General features: G+C 35.6%; 3 protein-coding genes, 1 long non-coding RNA gene and 2 pseudogenes across 5 annotated transcripts; 3 read left to right on the plus strand and 3 right to left on the minus strand.

Moving 5' to 3' along the window:
* The first annotated feature begins 1,222 nt into the window (after positions 1-1,222).
* Positions 1,223-3,771, plus strand: LOC104790357 (B2 protein). Its single transcript, XM_010516090.2, has 6 exons — positions 1,223-1,623; positions 1,886-2,473; positions 2,580-2,680; positions 2,774-2,857; positions 2,951-3,061; positions 3,303-3,771. Exons 2-6 carry the CDS (start codon positions 1,897-1,899, stop codon positions 3,345-3,347), a joined length of 918 nt encoding a protein of 305 aa, XP_010514392.2. The 5' UTR covers positions 1,223-1,623; positions 1,886-1,896; the 3' UTR covers positions 3,348-3,771.
* Positions 3,772-5,772: 2,001 nt separating this feature from the next.
* On the minus strand, positions 5,773-7,196 carry LOC104790358 (transcription and mRNA export factor ENY2). Its single transcript, XM_010516091.3, has 5 exons — positions 6,974-7,196; positions 6,788-6,887; positions 6,574-6,668; positions 6,121-6,197; positions 5,773-5,985 (listed from the first exon to the last, which is right to left on the minus strand). Coding segments are annotated over exons 1-5 (348 nt in total). The 5' UTR covers positions 6,976-7,196; the 3' UTR covers positions 5,773-5,911.
* Positions 7,197-7,616: 420 nt separating this feature from the next.
* Positions 7,617-8,332, minus strand: LOC104698676 (guanylate kinase 3, chloroplastic pseudogene; annotated as a pseudogene).
* Positions 8,333-10,092: 1,760 nt separating this feature from the next.
* On the plus strand, positions 10,093-11,634 carry LOC104790359 (uncharacterized). Its single transcript, XR_002038595.2, has 2 exons — positions 10,093-10,855; positions 10,975-11,634. It is a non-coding gene; the product is annotated as an uncharacterized LOC104790359 (long non-coding RNA).
* Positions 11,635-11,934: 300 nt separating this feature from the next.
* Positions 11,935-12,800, minus strand: LOC147942227 (uncharacterized; annotated as a pseudogene).
* Positions 12,801-15,922: 3,122 nt separating this feature from the next.
* LOC104790360 (iron-sulfur cluster assembly protein 2-like) lies at positions 15,923-22,415 on the plus strand. 2 transcript variants are annotated; one of them, XM_010516093.2, is made up of 3 exons: positions 15,923-16,353; positions 16,456-16,510; positions 22,113-22,415. In XM_010516093.2, exons 1-3 carry the CDS (start codon positions 16,121-16,123, stop codon positions 22,122-22,124), a joined length of 300 nt encoding a protein of 99 aa, XP_010514395.1. In that variant the 5' UTR covers positions 15,923-16,120; the 3' UTR covers positions 22,125-22,415. The 2 variants fall into 2 exon arrangements, with proteins under 2 accessions (XP_010514395.1, XP_087311964.1); XM_087455838.1 differs by lacking the exon at positions 22,113-22,415 and adding an exon at positions 16,644-17,185.
* Positions 22,416-23,693: the final 1,278 nt, after the last annotated feature.

A 23,693-nucleotide genomic window follows, 5' to 3' on the forward strand; every position in this document is an offset into this window, starting at 1 on the left:
AAGCATTTAAAATTCAAATATTACATATGTAAACATATTTAATACAGTCAAATATTGTGCATCCCATATATAAAATCTAAACAGGTAATACACAATATTCGATATATATTCTCATTGCATTATATTTTTTAGCTTCAAAAAGATCTGATAATTGATAACCGATAATCGATCTTATCATAGTTGTTCATCTAAATCATAGATAATCTATCATTTGCAATTTTTTTATTTTGAATTTGCAAGCAAATGGTTTATTATTCTCATTGTTTAGCTAATCTTTTTAATCTTATAACATTTTTCAGGTGTGTAGAGCAAATCACTTCTCTTAAGGTAATATAACTTTTAAATCGATTAAATATGCTTTTTATGTAATTTTTCAATCATTTTTGATAGCTATTTGTTTAATTCATGTACATTTCATCATCCCATTTATGTATTTGCAATAAGTTTTTTTTTTTGCCCAATATTATGTAAATTAACGATTTTTTAGTATTTTGCAGGAACATCTAAAATTGTAATTATATCAAACACATATGGTATTAACTCTTATGTATATGATTTTATCCAATATTTTACTTAATTATCATTCAGATTATAACTATCAAACTGAATAAATTATATTTATTTTTTCAGATTATCTTTTGATATTTTCTTATATATAAATTTCTATTAAATTTTGTAAATATGCCTCAGGAAATTAGGGGTTAAAGAAAGGAGAGACCATGACCACAAATAATATTTGGAATAGACATAGATGTAGAGTAATTTCAAAAAAAAAAAAAAACTTAAATATCTAATAATCTGAGACAACGTGAATATCAAAAAATCATTTGAATTTTGTCCAAAAAAAAAACATCTACGATAAAACATAACAACAAAAAGTTGTTATCACAAAGAAAAAAAACAAACAAAGAAAAAATCAAATACCAACAAAACAACCAAGAAAAAACTTACAGAAATTTCAAAAAATTTAATAATCCTCACAGTACAGTGATAAATTTGTTTAGATTTCATAACCGAGCCTATCTATAGTCTTGTAACCATTAAAGGTGAATATTTATTTACTCGAAAATGTCCATAATCTGATTTTAGTTAGGACAACATTTATGTTAATTATTCAGGTACTTTCAATACACGTTAGAGAAAAATAAAATAAAAAAACATTATAAAATATCTGAACTGAACACGAATATGCTAAAAAATATGATTGTCGAAAAAGAAAAATATCTACGACAAACAAATCAACAGACTAAAAAAAAAAAAAATGAAAAATCTAATATACAAGTGGTAGTTTTGTCAACTAGATCGGACGGTGGAGAACGAGTCCAGCTATAGGTAGAAAAAACTGGATCCAAAGTTTGGAGCTTTCAAACTCGAAAGCTACTGAGGCAATGACGCGTGTTCAATACGGCAATGGCAAAACAACGTAATAAACCGAGAAAACAAAGGGGCTCTTTGGGTAAAAAGAGTTGTGATAAAATACAGATCCCAAATCCAACCATTGAGAGAGGACCATTTCTTCTTCTTCATTCTACCTCTCCTCTCTCTGACGTGTTGTTTCCTTCTTCGGTTTCTCATCCTCACGTCCTCCCTTATTTTGAGGAAACGAAGAAGCTAACTAAAAAGGTCTGTAATCTCTCTTCTCTCTCTCTCTCGATGTGTATCTCTCTGTATATTCCCTAAATCTAGTGTTTAAGATTCTGCTCCTAAATCTCGTTTTTGTAAATCAACCGATCAGTTTTGGATGATGGATTTGAAATTTGATGGGAGTTTGTGTGTTCAGTTGATGATTAGGGTTTTGAGATTTGAAATATTTCGATTTAATTGTTCATTCGCTTTTGAATTTGATATGGATTTGTTCGGTGGTTTTTGTTTTTGTCTCGGCTAGATTTACGAATTATGGACAGTTTCTGGCAATTGGGTGATGAGTTACGAGGTCAGACGAGAGCAACAGAGGATCACAAATGGTCCACTGTTGCAACGAAGCTAGCTGAGCAAACTAGGATGAAAGGGGAGAGGATGAACAATCTTGATCTTTCCAAAGGTTACACTGAGTTCAGGCCTAATAATGACAACAAGTTTAGTTTCCAGGACAGCAACAACAATCTTAACTTCAACATGTTGAACTTGGATGCCAAATTTGGTGATCCCATGATCATGGGGAAGGCTTCTTCGATGCAAGGGAATGTTTACAATATGAATACTGCTCTCCAGAAGAATGATTTCAAAAGTGGAGGTAACAACGCTAAAATCAACAAGTATAGTGGTAATGTTGTTGCTCACAAGGAGATGAGCAACAACAACAAACACAGCAACAACAGTAATGATAATGGGAATATGATGAATTTGGCTGTTGACAAGAGGTTTAAAACCTTGCCTGCTTCTGAGACGCTTCCGAGGAACGAAGTTCTTGGTGGTTACATCTTTGTTTGCAACAATGATACCATGCAGGAGGATATGAAACGTCACCTCTTTGGTAAGTTCCAATATGCTTTCTCAGTGTTGTACTGAAATTCAGACTGCAAGTAAATATTTTGTTTTGCGAACTCTGCATTTCGTATAAATGTTGTTTAATTTGTCAGGTTTACCTCCAAGATACAGAGACTCTGTTCGAGCAATAACACCTGGATTGCCCCTGTTTCTTTACAACTACACCACTCACCAGCTTCATGGCATCTTTGAGGTTTGTTCTCGTGCTTCTTCTTCTGTCGTAACAATGGTTTTTTTTTTATTCTACCATTTACTAAATTATTCCATGACATGATTCCTGGTTCAGGCAACAACTTTTGGAGGTACTAATATTGATGCTACTGCTTGGGAAGACAAAAAGTGCAAAGGAGAGTCAAGGTTCCCGGCTCAGGTTGAAACTTAATTCACAGTGATTTTCATTGTTTTAGTCTTTATTTGGAGCTACTTGTACCAATTAAAACTTTTTTCTCTTAAATCGTAACAGGTGAGGATCAGAGTGAGGAAAATCTGCAAAGCCTTGGAAGAGGACTCCTTCAGGCCAGTTCTTCACCACTATGATGGTCCTAAATTCCGCCTTGAGCTCTCTGTTCCTGAGGTGCGTGTTGTGAATGTCAAAAACTAGAAAAATAAGTGCATAAATAATGATTGAATAGTTACATCTTATTACAAAAGAAAGCAAATGTATGTCCTCGTTGAACGGTGATAGTAACCTTCTTCAAAACAAAAAGTAGATATTGTGTTTCATCATGTGGAATTGGAACCTGGAACTGGAAGTAAATCATTTAAGCTTTTGTAGAAGCATTATAATCATCAACTGACTGTGATGTTTGTTGCAGACATTGGATCTGCTAGACCTCTGCGAACAAGCTGGTTCTGCATAAGCCGAAACAATCAACCTTTGCAATGCCACGTTGCGTAGGGGTGAGGGGGTTTTGTATGAAATCTATCTATATATATGTATTACCATAACAGCGTAAGCTTTTGGGATTTAGTTAAGAGTCGGATCCAAATGTATGTTTACTAAGAAGGGATGAGAGTATGTGTGGTCTTAAGGCAAGCAAAAGGGCGAAGAGGCTCTGCCGAGTAAGCGACTACTCTCATTCGTGTCGTGTCTGATGTGTGAGTGTGTATCTGTGTTTGTGAGAGATTCAATACTCTTTTGAAACAAAGATTTATGTAGAAGAATATAGAGAGAAAAAGAGACTATAAACAGAGCCAAAAAAAAATGATGTGAGCTACCTGTTTGTGTTTGCTTGTGTAAGGAGAAAACAAGTTGTCCTAAATGACTAGTTTAACTTTTGAGCATATTATCAAGCTTTGAAAATTAATTTTCTTTTTTGACACTTCTAATGATAGATTTTGATCGGAAGTTAAAATAAATAACACTAGGATTTCCTTAGTCACAACAACAACCAATTCAAGCTAATACCAAAAAAAAGAAGCAAAAAGACAGTAGTATACAGCAATAATTCAAAAAACAACATTATAAATGAGTATGAGACTCGAACATCAGTTATATGGATCATGTAGAATGAAGGGACCTGGGCAACGACAATGGCAAGTGTTGCAAAGTGGCCGTGAAGGGCTATTGTTAGACAACAATCCATAATAGCGGTCGATATTTCCTCCTGGTTTGGCGTACCTGATATCCCCAACTACACAGAAAACATGTAAAGTGACACCGCAATCTTTACAAGTGTAGAACCAATTCTTTGGATTTGCTTCTCTTTCGCAAATATCACACCAATACAATACTTGCCGCTTGCCTTTTTATCACCGCAACATAGAGTTAGTTAGTGGGACGATCATCGTACCTAGGAAGCGTTACCGTTAATAGTAGAGTGGCACAACGGAAATCCAAAAAATAATTGCATTTGGTACAACCTAGATAGGACGACTTCTGTTTCATCGATGCCGCAGCTCTGACTAGTCTTCACGTTACCTTACTCTAGTTTGAGGTAGAGTAAATGATGATCATGATCTCCATGGAAAAATGGCACAGTAATCGAACTGCATAGCAAGTCAAATTTCTCATTCTGATATGTAGTGTAGATGAATCCTTCGCATAGAATTTGATGACAAGCTCCACATTTTTCTTCTTTTCGTTTGCTTTCAAGGTCGAGAGAGAGAGAGGTTGTGGGCTCAGGAAATGTCGTTTCTTCTTACGAGCACATGCTCCACACAAGCTGATTTCTTCATCGTTTTCTTTGTTGAAGCTCATGAGTCTAAGATGATGAGCGAAACGAGCAAAAAAAGTTAGACAGTCTCGGGCACGCATGGTATTTAATCATGCAATCGACATCTAAACTGAGTTTACAATCGGAGCAATGATAAAGAATGCGCTTGGTGTTTTTACCGCATAGATGCCATTTTGGTTTGGTGTGATCAGGAGCTCCAGTGGTAAGTAGCTCAAGGCAATGCCCAACATGAGAAGGGTGGTCTAATATCTCTTGTATGTTGAACACGAATATACATTTCAAGTGGATAGTAAACTTGCTTTCACTACAAGAGCAGCCTAAACCATATGAACGATCGCAAGCATCCAAAACATTGCGATGGTCAACTAGGGAGACACGAACACGATGCTCGTGTCCTGCTAACCTTAAGTTCATAGCTGTTGCGGTTAGCAGAGAATGCAAATATGTTTGGAGTAACTGGTAAGTATGACTTTGGTTTCGTGTAATAATGGATCATGATAGTTGTTCCTTTATATATACTCTAATTGTATTAATGCTACTTGATACACTAACATATACATCAATTAATATTGACGTTGACAAATCCATATTTTTACAAATAGTGGGCACGTCGCAAGTCGTTGTCATTCATTACTATAAGTTAAACACTAGTAATGAATGATGTCTTCAAGATCAAAGGGGGGAGAGGCTCTGCAGGATAAGCGACTACTCTCATTCGTGTCGTGTCTGATGTGTGAGTATGTGTCTGTGTTTGTGAGAGATTCGATACTCTTTTGAAACAGAGCCAAAAAAAAATGATGTGAGTTACTATTTGTTGTGTTTGCTTGTGTAACGAAAATAAAAAATTGTCCTAACAAGTTTAACTTTTAAGCATATGAGTACTGATCTGACTGTACAATCTAACTTCGGTAGTTTCTTGTAGAGACCTACACGAGGTTGGTTCTGCTACATAATATCCCGATTCCAGATATATATCTCACAAGTATTGAAAAAAACATTTTCAGATCTCGTGCTCTCATTAATTTCTACATGTTTATATATATCTTGTTCCATGTTTATCCAAAATCCACTACTGCGACAACATATTCTTGAGTATGGCAACGTTTCATTTGGCACAAAAACGAGTTGAAATATGAAAATGCTAATTCTACAACAGCAGAGATGATATGGTTAGTGTTTGGCTACAAGTAGAAACCACAACCATAGAGACAAACACCATCTTCGTAGTAAAGTATGTCAAAACAAAGTCAAAGAGCAGCTGATACAATGAAGTTTTGAATTCTGTTCAACAGCTCTGCCTTCACGGAATCTGGTACTGAAGCTGCAAACACACACAAAGAACATCAATAGAAACAAAAGTCAAGATTACTAACTCAACGAATCAGCGGGACATAAGAAACTGGTTTTTCCATGTTCCGCTAAATCTTAAATGAACTCATCCGTTTATCTTTTTTACCTCTGCCTTTTGGAGTGATCACTCGGATCAGTTCATCAACTGTAACATCTTTTCTCCCTTTCTTCTTAACATGCTCCCTGCATTCCCAAAAGAAGAGCTTTCAAATGTAAGCTAATCCACCAAACAAAAACCAACTTCTCAAACAAAGATAGTTCACTTGTTCGAATCCAATTCAGTTAACAGTACAAAAGAAAAAGCTGAAAAATCTTAGCTTTGCATCATCAACAACAACAACAACAATTAACCAATTTCGAAACTCTTAAACCTCAAAACATAACTGAGACTTCAGAGGAAACTCTTAGAATCAATGATGCCTCTTCACTAAACTTATAGGCAAACTAAGAAGCTTTAACCAAACCCTAATAAGGCACTAGCAACAACTACACCAACTTCAAAAGATTGATCAGAATCAAAACTTGATTGATTTAGGTTAAAAAGGTATAATAAAAGAACCTGCAAGCAATTCTCATCTCATCTTTCCAACCACACTCGACCAATCTATCTCTCACAAGCTCCATTAGATTCTCCTTCTCTCCACTCTCCACCAACTATACCACCATGTCAATTTCCCCAACAACAACCAAAAAAAAAAAAAAAAAAGACCTTTCAATCAAAAAAGTCAAATCAACAGTAATTGAAATCGATTTCGCTCTGAAAAAAAAAGAACCTTGACGTTAATGATTTCACGAAGCGTGACCTCGTCTTTCTCGAATCCTTCAGCTGCATCGTCTTTATCAGGTGTCGGAGGCCGGTTCACCGAGTGTTTCCTGATCAAGAAAAACAAGCGAGAAATCGAAAAAAAAGGGAAATCGAAGGTTCATAGAAGAAGGGAATACGATTATGTTATACGTACATGTGATTTTGAATCGATCGTTTCAAGAACACGAATCAAATTTGTGATGGAGGAATTTTTTTTTCCAGAATAATCTTCAGCAAACCCAGAACTGTATGTCGCACGAAGAAGAAAGCAGACGAGGAGATCACTCACTTACATTTTAGTCATTAAAACTACCTGCCGTTTGTTTAAGTTAGTCCCAAAACAAAACTTGTTTACCAGTGGATAGAAACTACGTGCCGTTTATAAGGTTGGCCTTTGCTTATATATATAAGGGCATCTCCATCAAACGATCTAACCAAAATTGCTTAAAACAAATTTTATTATAGGTGATTTGCATATACACCTACTTTGAAACAAAGTTCTTTCACTTTGACATACTTTTTGCTAGTGGTATACTTTTTGGAGTTTTTTTACACTATTCACGTCAATTTAAACTCTGATCATGTGGTATCCAATGTTTCAAATTATGAGAATGAACAAGAGAAGAGATTAAATTGTTTCTTGGGGTTAATGACCACATGGTCAGAGTTTAATGGATGTGCTAATGGAAAAGGTCTCTCTAGGAGGGAACGACAACAACAACAACTCACTCGAACAACTGCCGATGAATCTTGTTCATTCTTATAATTTATAACTATAGACTATTTAAGCACATCCATTAGAATCTGACCATGTGGTCATTAACCCAAAGAAACAACATAATCTCTTCTCTTGTTGTAGCAACTCTAACAAGCAACTCCTCATGACTCTCTGTTCTCCATCAGCCAACCTCTCAACCATCACAAGCTCACTCTTCGCAACAATGAAAACAAACACAGCAGAGCTCCCAAGAATCTTCCTCTACGTCTTAACTCATTGGATATTGACTCTCGAAACAATATCGTACCCTTTACCCATGAACTCTTGAATCTGCTTCTTAGGTATCCCTTTGTAATCTCAACAAGTGCGTGCTCAAGAAGCTCATCTTTCTCAACCATTGACAAAAACTCATCTTTAAAGTCAAAGAATTAATATTTACCGTCAATCTACTGTGACGACAAAATGAAGACTTTGACGAACTTGTCGAAGCTTGTTGATGGATGCGTCTTTGCCAACTACGCTTGCTTCACTTATAACAATGATAAGATGGTTTGGTGGAGGAGCTATTGGATCGTTGCTGAAGCAAGAACCCAGATGGAATTTGAGTGAGAGAAGCAATTCGGGTTTAGTGGCTGTTGGAATAAAAGGGGAGTTAGGTGAATCTGACATTGTTAAGGAGGAAGAGAGCAGACGACAGAGAGATTGATGATGGTAAGATAGTAATTTGAAGATGAGTTTGGTTGAAATTGGCAAGATTGTGGAACGGAAGATAGAAGATGAGAGTTTAAGAAACATTTGGGGATTAAAGGGTTTGTGAGAGAATTGGTCGTTGATTTGGTAATTCTTTTATCTTATTGAAATAAAAAAATTATTATACGAGGTAGTGAGAACTGAGAACTGAGAATTTTGTGAGAAGATGATAGCGAGAAAAAAAGAAAAAAAAAAGGTGAGGTTGGATAAAGTAGAAGAGAAAATGGACAAAGGAAAAGAAAAAAAAATCGAGATTGGTAACATGGAAAGAGAGGGGTAATATGTAATTGTATAGGACAAAAGTATACCTATAGCAAAAAGTGGGTGTGTGTGTGTGAATATTTTGGGTGAAAGTAAGTGTGAGTGCAATATTCTCTTTTATTATTAATTTTGTAAAAAAGTTAGATTAAGAACTTATTAATTTCATGAGTCCATTGATAGTTGCTATATTTGGGGTTCTTAAAAATGATTGCATTTTCTAAAATTTTAAACAAACTTAACATAAAACTTGTTTCTGATTCGTTTTAACAGCAACAAAGAGACTGAAAACAGAGGATATATGTTCTATATCAGATACAACGGAACAAGTCACAAAACCATTAACACGAAGAGACATGTGATGGTTTTCCAAATTCTTCCGATTTAACCATATCTCGCTCTAGCTCTGTCTACTACTTCATTGAGCCGCATTCCCTGAATTTAGCAATCCCATATACGAAGAAGATGATCAAAACTATACAGAATCTAGAATTAGTCTAATTGAGACAAGCTCTCGTGGTAATCAGACTTGTTTTTCTGCAAATAATTCAGAAACTGAAATCTGACCCTTTGCAGTTTAGAATTGTGGTTGTTCACATAGTCAGAACTGTCCCAAACTCAAAACCCGAACCGAAGTTTTGAATATCCAAACTCAAAATCCGAAAAATACTCATATGAAATCTGAACAGATGAAATCTGAACAGATGATTGTACTGAGTTTCATACAATATTAATAAACAAAATTTTACAGAATAAGAATGGAGCTGATCCTTTTATTAACGAGAAATAAGGTTGTCACTTACAAAGAGTCAAGATTATGTTCGTCAGCTTACAGACAAGCTAACGAGCAGAAAAATGACGAGTTCAAAAGTGGAAACGAATTACAAAGAAGGCAATAAACTCGGATTTCGATGCAAAATATTGTTCTCTAGGTAATGTCTGGGGGTCTAAATAGTGATTCCAATAAATGTTATATGCTTTTATAGGCGACTGTTGATCTAGGGTTACCTAGGGTTCCAGCGCGAATTCTCGAAATAGTCCTCTGCAGTTAGCCTGTTTAGCATATTGGGCCTTCCCTCAATTCGTCGGACCAAAATTCTAAATTGATATGTTTAGCAGGACTTGTTGGGCCGAGTGGCATATAGGGGCAAAACCCATATCCAACAATAATTCTCTTTTTATTCCAAAGAGCGGTAATCTTTCTGCGATAGACGGACATGCTAAAAAAACGTGCATTTATATGCCAGCTCGCAACTAAGTGCTCCGGATCTCCTCGGGAAACGAGTTCGAAACAATGGTCTTCGCTGAGCGTTGGGCGCTGTATTCGAAAAAATTCCACGAATGAACTTAACGCAGATCAAGGTAATAGACTTTTACAGTATAATTTCCGTTTTTATTACTTATTTATGTCTCCTCCCTTCTTATATTTTTCTTCACTTGCTTCTCTTCATAAAAAAGGTAAATCTCTCTCTCCAACTCTTTATTACTGTTTTACTTTTCTTGCTTCCTCTATTCTTTCTCCTCTTTTTTGTTGTGCTTGCCCAATTGGTAAACCCTAATTTATGTTGCCGTCGTTCTTCAATTGGGACCTGCTGTCGCTGCTCCTATTTCTTGATCGGAGATTGGATAAGGCGCATTGAAGTTGGCTAAGGCATGCGATGACCTGGATTGGCCGGGCTCGTCGAGTGGATTCGGGAGACGTTATGATCGGTGTCGGCCTTGAGGGCGTCATACTTGAGAGTGGTGCCACGGGATTTATGGTCGGGAGTCAGTGAGTGCGGGTCATCAAATCGGGGAATGAAGGAGATGGTGAGATTGACGGTCAGCAGACATTGATCGGCGAGCTTGAGAATGAGATGTTCAGAGAGGTTGGCGGTCGGCAGGCACTATTTGGCGAATTGGGGATCGAGAGGGACGACATGGTCGGCTCATCTGGTGAAGTCGGCAATATTGACCCGCTGCTCCCTCACGAATCGGTTGGTCGGCGTAGATCTGAGCCTTCGAAATTCGCCAAACAGTAGATATGATAGGAGAGGTGTGTTTGGTTTGGTTGTTTTATGCTTAATTTTCAATTGTTTTAGCTAAGTTGTTTCAATGTTTATTAGCTATTGACCCCAACCGAGTCTTCTTCTGCATTGTGATGCTACTTTCTTTAGTGTTTTATGGAATAATTATTGCATTGATCTGATGTTCGAGGATGATCCCTATTTACTAAAGAAAGTAATGGAAAGCTCAAAGCCTTGCCACGTCGAATCTTCTTGCTGAAGCAAAAAGTCCTCTTTCACTTCTTAAAAAGCCAAAGTTACCGAAGTAGCCCTTTCTTCCTTCCCTCGCTCTCACACACACTTGTCACTGCTTCTTCTTGATCTCCTCTGTTTCCCCTTTCTCTCTTCCTCCCTCTCACACTCTCTCTTTTCTCATTTTCCCAGACAACGAATCGAAGGAAGACCCAAAACTTCCTATGCTTTCTTTAAAACCGAGAAAACATCTATCATCCACAAGTCACTGAAGAACAGATCCAAAGAGACTTAACCATGAACAAGTTCGACTGGGACCATCCACTTCACCTCCAACTCATTATTCCAACCACTGTGAAACAAGTCTCAGTCGCTTGGGACGCTTATGCTGCCACCAAAGACGCTCACGGAATCTCTTGTTAACTGAGTGGGAGGATTTTAAGACACTTGACTATGAGCGGATCTTTGAAAATATGCAGAAACCAGCATTTGTCTTCGATGGAAGAAATGTTGTTGATGCAGAGAAACTGAAGAAGATAGGGTTTATTGTTTACTCTATTGGTAAGTCATTGGACCAGTGGCTCAAGGACATGCCTGCTCTTGCTTAGCTTTGAGTCTTATTCTCAAGATTTGGATTCCTTTTTCTCTCTATATATATATATATATGTTGGTTATATCAAATCATTTGTTCTGTTTCTTTTTGATGAGACATTTTCCAATACTTATCATATGTTTGGTTAGAATGAGAGACTAGATTTGGTTATCATCGCTAACTACCTTGTACGTTGGATATCAAATTTGTAAGCTTCTCAAGCCATTTTCAATATAGAAACCTTTTACTGTTTCTGATTACTATTTAGTATCACATGTTCAAAATAATTAGTATATGATATTGTGGAAGATATAAACTAAAGATGATTATTAATTTCTAATTAAAGAAATTGTTAGAACTTTCACTGTCCACTCATATATAAAACAAACTCCGCTTGAATTCGGAAAAAGAGTGAGAGAGAGTGAGTATGATGATGATAAGGCAAACGTCGAGAAAAGCTTATCTAGGGCTATGGGCGTCTCCTCTAGGGTTAGGGCGTCGATTGTACCACGAGAATGTGATCTACTTCTTTGAAAACCCTAGGAACGTTGGGTCCTTCAACAGGAACGACCTTGACGTTGGCACAAGATTGGTAGGAGCTCCTGTCTACGAGGACCTTATGAGCCTCCAGATTAAGGTCGATGATTCCGGTCAGATCATTGATACTCGATTCAAGACCTTTGGCTGTGGCTCTGCTATTTAAAAATGGGTAGGGTTGTTTCAGTAATATAAAAGACGGAATATTTGTCTGAGTAGAGAACACCTGAATCTTTGAGTCTGTAGGGGATCCACGATGAGACTCCTCCTAGCTAACAGAATGAGATGGAACTTCCCCACTTGAGGGAAACTTTACACGATGATGGGTCTTCTTGGTCAGGGGGAGAGGATAGAGACATGCACTTAATCATCTTATACAGAGGTCTGGTGGATTCAAGCGAGGAGCGCATGGGTAGAAGCGGAGGTAGCGAGATGACCTTTTGGGATGATATGGTGGCCATTGGATTGAAAATGTTGGTCAGGTGTAGGGTTAGATCCTTGGTGCTTAGTTGACCCACCCATCCCATTGACGACCCGATGAAGCTCGACTTGCTAAGCTTCTCTGGAATCGTTTGGTTAGGAACCCTCACTGTCTTCTTTTTCGTCGGATCATAAAAGTTTAAATTCACCACTTTGCCACCGCCCGGAGAATCTCCCACGACCTCATACGGAAGCAACAGATACGGTGATGACGCCCTCCCCTCCGACGAGAAGCCTCGAATCCCACCACCACATTGAGTGTTTCTGACTTATCTCGCCAACCCAATTTGCAACAACCGAGACATATTTTCTGGTTTTTTTTTTCTTTATAACCTCTCTATGTCATAGACTATCACAAACAAAATTATCTCTATCTATTTTTATGACGCCTCGCCAGTCTCATGCCATGGCTAGGGATTTATTAAACCGGTCGAACCCCATACATATTCCAATCACATTCACGGTTTAACCCATTTTTTATACTTATATACAGTATATTTTTTTCTCGTAACGATGTGGCAAGCTAAATACTTGAGGATATATTTCTTACTATATCTGTCTAAGAGCATAATTATTGGGGATTGCTCATGCAAATACTCTTATAAAAAAAAAAAAAAAGAAGAGAGAAGAGAAAAGTAGGAGAAACGACTCTCTTTAGAGCAACTTGAGAATCGATTCTCATAAGAAATGAGACAAGTGTCATTTATTTACTGGATCATATATTAAAAAATAAATGAAAAAAGAAAATTTGAAATAAAAATAATTCTTTTTATTTTTTGAGAAATGCTCATCGTTGCTCCCACTAATGATGATCTAAATATGTCTAATTAAGTTTCTAGGGTTCTAAAATTGACATCGGTTTACTGTTCAACCCTTGGTTTTACTTTAAAGTTTTAAACCAAAAACCATCATAGTGGTTATTGACCATTGTGGGGTTGTCACTTGTCAGTGTTGTCACTTGTCAGAAAGTTACCAACAGCGTGCCTAACTAGTAAAATCCTTTTCCTTTTAACGTGTCAGGACAATAATTTTTTCCTCCTACAATTTCAAAATCTACTGAGCACAATAACAAAACATTTCACACCTCTTTGAGCAACTCCAACAGACCCTCTAACTTTTAAATTTGAAAGGTTTTTGAATCCCAACAGGTCCTTACATCCTTAATTTTTAAGGGTTTGAATAGTGAACCCTCAAATTTGAGGGTGCACTATTGAGACCCTCAAATATTTTTACAAATTTCATTTTAGTCCTTCTAATATACATATCTTACAAATAATTTTATCAAATTCAAGTGTTATAAATATATATACCTATATAAATTCAAAGACCCTAAATTAAAATTATTGACATATAAAAGATATACCATTTACAAAAAAAACAATAATGCAATAATTTACCATATATGGGAGCACAATGAAAATAGTTATATTGAGTAATTTTATTCTTTTACATGTAATTTTCTTTTATGTTTTTTGAAAATTACATATTATTTTGTTTTATCATATAAGATATTATATTTTTTTAATATTTTTTGATATAATTTTTATTGTGTTATATATATATATATTTATATGAAAGTTTTAATCATTATGTATGTAATTTATATTATCATGTAACTTTTATTATGTAATAATGTGTATTGTATAATAAAATAAAGAATATTTTATGTTGTATAATATATAAAATATATGTTATGTTATTTATGAGTTTCTATCATTATTAGTGAATTTTAGAAACATTAAAGACTATATTGCAAATTAATTAGCTTTAAAACTATTTTTGGAAGGGTTATTGTTGGAACAACCAACTCTCAAATCTTCATTTTAATGATTTGCTCCCTTCAAAATGAGGAGTGTTATTGGAGATATATAAGAGGTCCCCTTATAAAAGCTAAAAATATCGCGTGATCTTTTCATTTGAGTGGACCTTGTCCGTTCTGTAATGCATACGGCGGAAAAGAACAAAAGATAGGAGGAGAGATCTGTTTCAGCTTTATTTTTTTTCATTTTAGAAGATTTCACCCAACTGTTTTAAAAATTCACATTTCGATTTGAAGTTTGAACTCTTATCTTTTTTGTTTTCATGGTAAATGGATATATATCACTCTAAAAAAAAAAATAGGAGGATGGTTCATAGTCATATTAAAAATAAATTAAAATAATTTCAAATATAATTGAGCATAGTGTTTGATTTATTACAAATTTAAATTAGAAATTTTATTTACTTTATTAGGGTTCTTCATTTTAAAGAATTCTAGGTAAAATATCATTAACTATGTGCTACACAGGTAAAACATCATTTTATTATTTTGTTAACATTATCAATATTAAAATTATATATATAATATAATTAAGTTGATTAAATTAATATTATGTAAAAAACATATTATCTAGCGGTATGCCGGGAGTTAAATTATAAAATTAAAAATCGAAATACAATTATACAATCTTAAACAGTAAAGAAAGAAAGAAAAAATTTAACAAACAAATATAATCTTATTTTATTTTTAAGTAACAAATAACTTGTCTAATAGGACAATTATTGGGTTAGTCCCAAAGGTACCTCTCTTATTCACCTCCTCTTAATTAACCCATCAAAATTTATCATATAATTTAATCAAACAAATTAAATAATTAATATTATCTAAATAAATTATTTAAAACAAATCAGCATAATTTAATAAGATAAAAATATAAAACCCTAACCATTTAATTACAAACCTCAACTGAAATATAATTTTATTTAATTATAAATTTAAATCCTAAACCTTATTTTAAATTGAAACCAACATATAATTTTGTTTAATAATAAAATCTAAATCCTAAAGGCTAACCACTCTTTTATAAATCAAAACCGACATATCATTTTCTTTAATTACAAAATCTAAACTTTAACCCTCTTTTGTAAACCCAAATCTACATATAATTCAAAAATGTAAATTCTAACCTTTTTTTTTTATAAACTCAACCCGGCATATAATTTCCTTAATAAAAAAATCTACAAATTTTGTTTCTTTAATCTTTGATTTGTTTTGTTTTTTGAATTTAGTTTTGATTTATTTTTTAAAAATAATATATGACATGACATATTTTTCTTAGTTAGCTCCATATAATAGAACTCGAGTTTGAAATTGTCACGCACTATATCAGTTGGGTGGGGATATGAGATTTTGGTCCCTTTAGCAATCACCTCGAAATAACTCTTTCTTTTTTCTAGATGAAACTTTTTTGATCACAAGTTCAGATAGTACTTTGATACATACCACGCCAAGATGAAGATCGAAGTTGCTCTCTTGTGTTTAATCATAATAATGTAAAGATATTTTATTATATAAGATATGAATTATGAGTATATATATCATAATCATATATCCTAAGTACGTTATACATGAATCATGTATATTTTGATTTTTAATCTACCAAAATATCTATCCTTATCCCATCCTAATAAATCAAATCTCTAGGATCCAAAAACATCTTCCCATTGGTCTAATGGACTATATCTAGCAACGGATGCAAAGATGCAGCGGTTACTCTTTGAGACTGGGACAAAATCAGACTTGTAGAAAGACAAGTCTCGCATAAACAAGGTGGGCGGATCTGAGCGTCCATCTCTGTTTTTTCATACAGAGCCAAGCTGTAATCTTAGTGGGCTTTCTATATTTAGGACTTGAACCACAAAAGTTTTTGGGGGTCCTCTGGGCTATAAGAAATATCCGAAAAAAATCCAATGATGATGATGCTGAGGCAAACCGCGAAAAAGGCTTTTCTAGGGCTAAGGAGTCCGACGGCGTGTCCACTAGGAGGCGGAGGGGTTGGGCGTCGATTGTACCACGAGAATGTAATCGACCACTTTGAAAACCCTCGGAATGTTGGGTCCTTCAACAGGGATGACCCTGACGTTGGCACTGGATTGGTAGGATCTCCTTCCTACGGAGACCTCATGAGCCTCTTTTTCCGTCGGTATGTCGTCTTATTGACCAGCATCGGGATTTTTAGGCCCTTAGTACGTACTAGTATTATTAGGACTTGAGCGATTTTAATTTATTGTTGGTTTGGTTTCAGCTTCCGAATGGATCAATGGCAAAACGATAGAGGATGTTTTGACTATCAAGAACGCGTAAGTCCCCTGCTAAAATTTATACTATTTTTCTATTCATGTCTCTACTACCAAAGTTCTACTACCACCAGCTCGGTATTAGTTTTAGGTAGATTGAATGAATGCCTTTTAAGGTGAATGGTGTTGGTAACAGAATCAGAATCAGACTCAGAACAAATGAGAAAGAACAAAGAAGCTTAAGTTGCAGAGCGTAGAGAATCTACTGCACTTGAGCGAAAAACCGCCTAATCCCGGTGCAAGATAACCAAGACGGCTCACTCCAGGGTTTACTCTGCTCTCAATTGAACTGTGCACTCAATTCAAAAGAGATGAAACTCTCAAATTCAAAATCAGAAATTAGAAGAAAAAGAGAAGACGAAGAAAAAATAGAAAAGAGAAGAAGTTCTTTTCCATACTGAAATAGAAGGCTGGGCTCATGTATTTATACCACAAAATCAAACTTCCCCTCCGAGATTTCAGTCATCTCTCTGTCCGTTACCAATCTCGGAGAGAAAACCGTCATCGACAGTTTTTGACTTGCACTTTTGGAGAAGAAGAGTTTAATGGGTACTGAAGCCCATTCCTAAAAAGCCCACTTCATGAAACATACCCAACAATCCCCCACATGTTTCAAAATTGAAATAAAACGTTGATGTCCTTAGGACTTGAATCAACAAAAAGAAAAAGTAGAAAATGTTTGAGAGTTTCACAAATCAAATACAAATTATTCTCGGGCCTATTACACAAACCTGCATCATAAGTGTTCTAGTGAGTTAGCCAACAACTCATCTAGTTAGGCAGCCTATACCTTAACACTTACTTAGGTGACTTATCAAGTGTGTGTTGTCTCACACCCCCATACAGGAATAAGATCATTAAGAGACCATATGTCTCAACCTTCCAACCAACAACAACCTGGAAGCTTATCTAACATCAGATTAAGATCATTCCTTCGTTTGACCAATTTGAACCAAGAAATCAAAATTGAACAGAATTCTTGGTTTGGTATCCAGAATGAACTAACCTGAAAGAGGCTTAAGTCCCATTTCTTTTGCTGTGTCCAGAACCATAGGTCCACACAAGCCTTTCGTAAGAGGATCAGCTAGATTCTTCTCTGTCCTCACAAACTCCAGTGATATCACACCAGCTTCAATCAAGCTTTGTATCATCTTATGTCTCATACGTATATGCCGTTTCTTTCCATTATATAGCTTGTTCATTGCTATAGCAATCGCAGCTTTACAATCACATCTCATGGACACGGAAGGACAAGGTCTTCCCATCATTGGAAAGTCAGCCAGCAGGTTTCTTAACCACTCAGCTTCTTGACCTGCCAATTCAAGAGCAATCAGTTCAGATTCCATAGTAGACCGAGCTATATAAGTTTGTTTTGTAGATTTCTAAGCTATACCTCCTCCACCCAAAGTAAATACAAAGCCACTAGTATAATTTACTTCATCATTATCTGAAACCCAACTAGCATCACAATAAGCTTCAAGAACACAAGAAGAACCAGAATAACACAAATTCCAATCAATAGTCCCCTTAAGATATTGCATTAAACGATTAAGTGCTAACCAATGATTAGAACCATGATTATGAGTATATCTACTCAATCTACTCACAGCATAAGCAATATCAGGTCTTGTGCAATTCATCAAGTACATTACACTGCCTATAACCTTAGCATATTTTGACTGATTCACACTTTCTCCTCTATTCTTACACAAAAATAACGATGAATCATAAGGAGTTTTAGCACAAGGTTCATCATTCCAATAACCGAATTTCTTGAGAATCTTTTCAATATAATGAGACTGATTCAAAGAAAATCCAGAATCAGTTTTTACAACTCTTATTCCAAGAATGACATCAGCCTCTCCTAAATCCTTCATATCAAACTTAGAACTTAAGAAAACTTTTGTTTCACACACAATTTCAAGAGATGTACCAAGTATAAGCATGTCATCTACATATAAACATATAATGACATATCCATGTTCATGCATTTTAGAAAACACACAAGTATCACCTTCATTTGAAACAAAACCATTTTCTAGCAAAGTGTTACTAAAATTTTCAAACCATTGCTTAGGAGCTTGCTTAAGCCCATAAAGAGACTTAACCAATTTACATACTTTATTTTCTTGACCTTCTATAATAAATCCCTCAGGTTGCATCATATAAATTTTTTCATGCAAATCACCATTTAAAAATGCAGTTTTCACATCCATTTGATGCACAACTAATTTATGAAACGATGCAACAACTATCAACATGCAAATGGAAGCAATTTTAGTAACACGAGCATAAGTGTCAAAATAGTCAACTCCCTGTTTTTGCGAAAATCCTTGAGCCACCAACCTCGCCTTGAATTTGTCAATGGAGACATCAGCCTTGAATTTTTTCTTTAAAATCCACTTGCACCTGATAGCTTTACACCCACTAGGCAAATCAACAATCTCCCAAGTATGGTTAGTCATTATAGAATCAAATTCATTATTAACTGCTTCTTTCCAAAAAATAGCATCCACAGATTTCATAGCTTCAAATAACGTTTTTGGATCTTCTTCTATTAAGAAAGCAAACACAAATTCTTCGCTAATCTCATCATATTCAGCTAGAAAAGAAGTAATAAAATCTGGACCAAAATCAGTTTCAGTTCTCATTCTTTTACTTCTTCTAGTTCTTCAACATCAACAGAAATTCTTTTATAACTACTAGAAGAAGCAGAAACTCTATTAGCTGAATGACTTGAAGAAGCAGAATCTAAGTTTCTTTTAAAAGGAAACACATTCTCAAAGAATTCAACATCTCTAGACTCAATCATGCTATCAAATTGCAAAGAATCATGCTTAAAAGTCAAACAACGATAAGCAACACTATTCAAAGCATAGCCAACAAGCACAACATCAACAGTCTTAGGACCAACGACATTTCTTTTAAAAGCAGGCAACCCAACTTTAACAAGACACCCCCACACTTTCAAATAACCCAAATTAGGAGAATGTCCTTTCCAAAGTTCATAAGGTGTAACAGAAATTCCTTTATGAGGCACTTTATTCAAAATATAACATGCGGATAAAATAGCTTCCCCCCACATTTGATCAGGTAATCCAGAACTAATAAGCATAGCATTCATCATATCTTTCAAAGTTCTATTTTTCCTTTCAACAATACCATTTTGCTGAGGAGAATAAGGTGCAGTTCTTTCATGAATAATACCTTCTTTTAAACACAAAGACTTTAAAATTTCAGATTCATATTCTCCACCTCTATCTGATCTTAACCTCTTAATTTTTCTATCTAATTGATTTTCAACTTCAGCTTTATATTGCATAAACATTTTACATGCCTCATCCTTTGATCTTAATAAATAAACTCTTGTATATCTAGAAAAATCATTGACAAATGTAATGTAATAATGCTTGCCACCTCTACTAGTGGTACTTTTAAAATCAGCCAAATCAGAATGAATAAGTTCAAGCAATTCAGATTTTCGATTAACAGGATATGAAAAAGGCTTTCTAGCATGCTTAGCTTCCACACAAATTTCACATTTTGAGATATCCTTTTCTAAGTTATCAGGAATCAAATTAGCATGCTTTAAACGTTTGATTGAATTCACATTTAAGTGACCTAATCTACCATGCCAAGTATCCAAAGCACTCACAAAGTAAGCAGAAGCACTAGCACTTTCATTCATTATTTCAAGAACAAAGAGATTTCCCTTACAAAAGGCTTTTCCCACATACCCCCCATTCTTAGTTATCACTAATTTTCCAGCCTCATATGTTTGCTTAAACCCAACATTCATCATCAAAGCACTAGAAATTAAATTCCTACGCATGTTTGGGACAAACAAGACCTTAGTCAAAGTTAAAATTCTTCCAGAAGATAATTTCAAAGAAACTTCACCAACTCCAGCAACTTGCAAAGCACTAGCATCACCTAAGTACACACTATCACCATGAGATTCATCAAGAGTTTTAAAGAGTCTTTTGGCTGCAGATGTGGCGTGTGGAACCTGAATCAATGATCCATTCCACCACATCAAATGCAGCATTTACCTCAGTGGTTACAGCAATTAGATCTTCAGTTAGGTGAGCTTTGTTGGGTTCCTTTGGCTGAGGAGGCAGACGACAGTCATGCTTTTTGTGTCCTGGCTTATTGCAATTCCATCATTTAAGTTTCTTCTTGAATTCAACAGATGGGTTAAAGGCAACACCATTGTTTTTCCCTTGGTTTTTGTTAAATTTGAACCTGTTCTTAGCACCACCAGAAGTTTCCACCACATTAGCATTATCAGGAATAGTACGAGAGACGGTGTTTTTACCTAAGTAATTTCTGTTGGCATCCTCAATCATTATGTTAGCAATCAATTCATCAAGCGACATCTTCTTTTTCTCATGCTTCAGCTTAGATCGATAGCCATTCCATGATGGAGACAATTTGTCAATGAGCACTAAAGCAGCCAGTTTCTCATCGATTGGTATGCCTTCAGCCTGAATCTTGGATACAATGGCTTCATACTCATGGAGTTGATCGAGAACAGGGAGATCATCCTTCATCTGAAAGGAGGTCCATTTTGAAGTGACATATTGTTTCTTGCCTTCATCTTCAGCCCCGTATCTTTTCTTCAAGTTGTTCCAAATCTCCTTTGCCGAGTCATAATTGACATATATATCAAACAACTTCTCCGAAAGGTGTCTGATGATGTGGCCACGATAAGAGCGACTGTGATCTTCAAAGGAGCCTTCAGGTTTTGGCTTACTTGATTGGGTCAAGTCTGCTTGAGTAGAAGACTCGGACATGTCTTCAACGAGAACGTTGTCTAAGCCAACCTCTTGGAAAAAGAACATGAGTTCCTCCGACCATTGACGGTAATTGGAACCAACCAAAGGTTGAAGCTTTGACAGATCTGGCACTGCAGAGTTCTTTGGCATTCTGAATCGTGATAGAACCAACAAAGATATATTTTTCGCTCAAGATTGTTGGTAACAGAACCAGACTTAGAACAAATGAGAAAGAACAAAGAAGCTTAAGTTGCAGAGCCGTAGAGAATCTACTGCACTTGAGTGAAAAACCGCCTAATCTCGGTGCAAGATAACCAAGACGGCTCACTCCAGGGTTTACTCTACTCTCAATTGAACTGTGCACTCAATTCAAAAGAGATGAAACTCTCAAATTCAAAATCAGAAATTAGAAGAAGAGAAGACGAAGAAAAAATAGAAAAGAGAAGAAGTTCTTTTCCATACTGAAATAGAAGGCTGGGCTCATGTATTTATACCACAAAATCAAACTTCCCCTCCGAGATTTCAGTCATCTCTCTGTCCGTTACCAATCTCGGAGAGGAAACCGTCATCGACAGTTTTTGAATTGCACGTTTAGAGAAGAAGAGTTTAATGGGTACTGAAGCCCATTCCTAAAAAGCCCACTTCATGAAACATACCCAACAAATGGATGAGTCATTATTGTGTTGGAACTCTCAATAATATCCCAGGTCTAGCTAGTGATATGATTGGTTAGGTAGGTTGAATGCCTTTAAGGTGAAAGAATTTTGATGGACGAGAGTCAATGTTTTTGGAACTCTCTCACCCACTTGCTGTAAAATGTTTGTCAGGCAAATCGCTAAGCATCTTCGGTTGCCACCCGTCCAGCTACATTGCAGTATGTTTGCAGAAGACACAATCAAATCCGCAGTCAATAACTACAAGGAGAAGCAATCAAAGGCTAATAATGGTGGTGTCGCAGGAGACACCGTCAAGGCCTGATTTCACTAATATATTCAGCACTGTGCTGCTTATGAAACCTACAAGGAGTGTGGTGTGTTTACTTCTTGAAGGTTTTCATTTTTACTGTTTAATTAGTATGTGCTTTGAATAAAATTAGCTGATGATTTTGATATATATATATAGCTGCTTTTTGATTTTCCTGTTTTAGTGATTTTTGTCTCTTGGATTCTTGATCAGTTTAATTCATCTGATATTTAGTCACGGCCGGGTAAGCTAACATTGTTGATGATTACTTACTTGATTATGTTGACTAGCACACAAACTATGATGGCCTGGACGTTAACTTTCGTGTGTCGTCTCTCCATAATATTATTATATAGTAATTCCACATACAAATAAAATATCAAGTCACTCCAAGAGTCCAAGATCCACTCATAACCGACACTTAAAATATTCCCCTAATCTAAGATACTCCGTTAAAATATTTGTTAATAATACTGAGACATGAAAAGAGTATAAGAAATTTTTCGCGTATTAATCCAAACTGATCCTCGATGTCTCCGTCTTACTTGACACAAGTCACAACAACTATGTGTCTACGGAGACATTAAATATTATTTCAGTGTACCAATCCAAATCCATATATATATATGCATCTTCATATTTGTTAGAAGTTACAAATACAAATCGCCTACATGCCATTGAGCGATTATACACTTAAACGTAACTACAACAAGCCGACTTGTCGGTTGTAGAAGAAGATGATATAGCATATTGTTTTCGGATCTTAGTGCCTGAGGCTGCAAAGTTACAAGAGCAGTACATCTATTTTTGTACTCACTGAAAGTGATAATTAATGTCGGTATGATGATAAGAAGAACGAGTATTTATTTAAAGAAACAAATTATTTGTCTTTTACTTCTTCAAAATATGGAACAATACTCAAGTTATCATCAAGACAAGAGTCATGAATCAATCAACCAATAAAAGTAGTAGCATAAGTCACATACACTACATTAAAACATGGAATTGTCGACTGCAATTTGCAACTTAAAATACAGTCGCTAAATTTAGCGACTGAATTGCGATTGTTTTGCTACTCAATAACTACACAAATAAAACAGTTGCCAAATAGACACTAATTCGATACTAATGTAAAATGTCGCATTTTAGTTGCCAATGTGTGACTAATTTGGCGACCGATTTTTCAGTCGCCAACCGTTGCGACTAAGCAGCTACTATTTAGCGACTGATTTATTTAATTTGGGCCTTAAACCAAATTTGGTCCGTAAGAAAACGGCCCAAAACCAAATCGATCTCATCTTCATCTCGAGAAAACCCTAGATCTCTCATTTCTCTTCTTCCCCGAGAAAACCCTAGATCTCAATTGCTCTCAATCGAGAACCCTAAATCGTTGTTCCCGTTCTTGTTTCTCTTTTGTTGTTGATGGCCGGAGTAAAGAAAAGAGG

This window comes from Camelina sativa, chromosome 6 (genome assembly GCF_030686135.1).
Source record: "Camelina sativa cultivar CO46 ecotype springtype chromosome 6, ASM3068613v1".
Classification (NCBI taxonomy): Eukaryota; Viridiplantae; Streptophyta; class Magnoliopsida; order Brassicales; family Brassicaceae; genus Camelina; species Camelina sativa.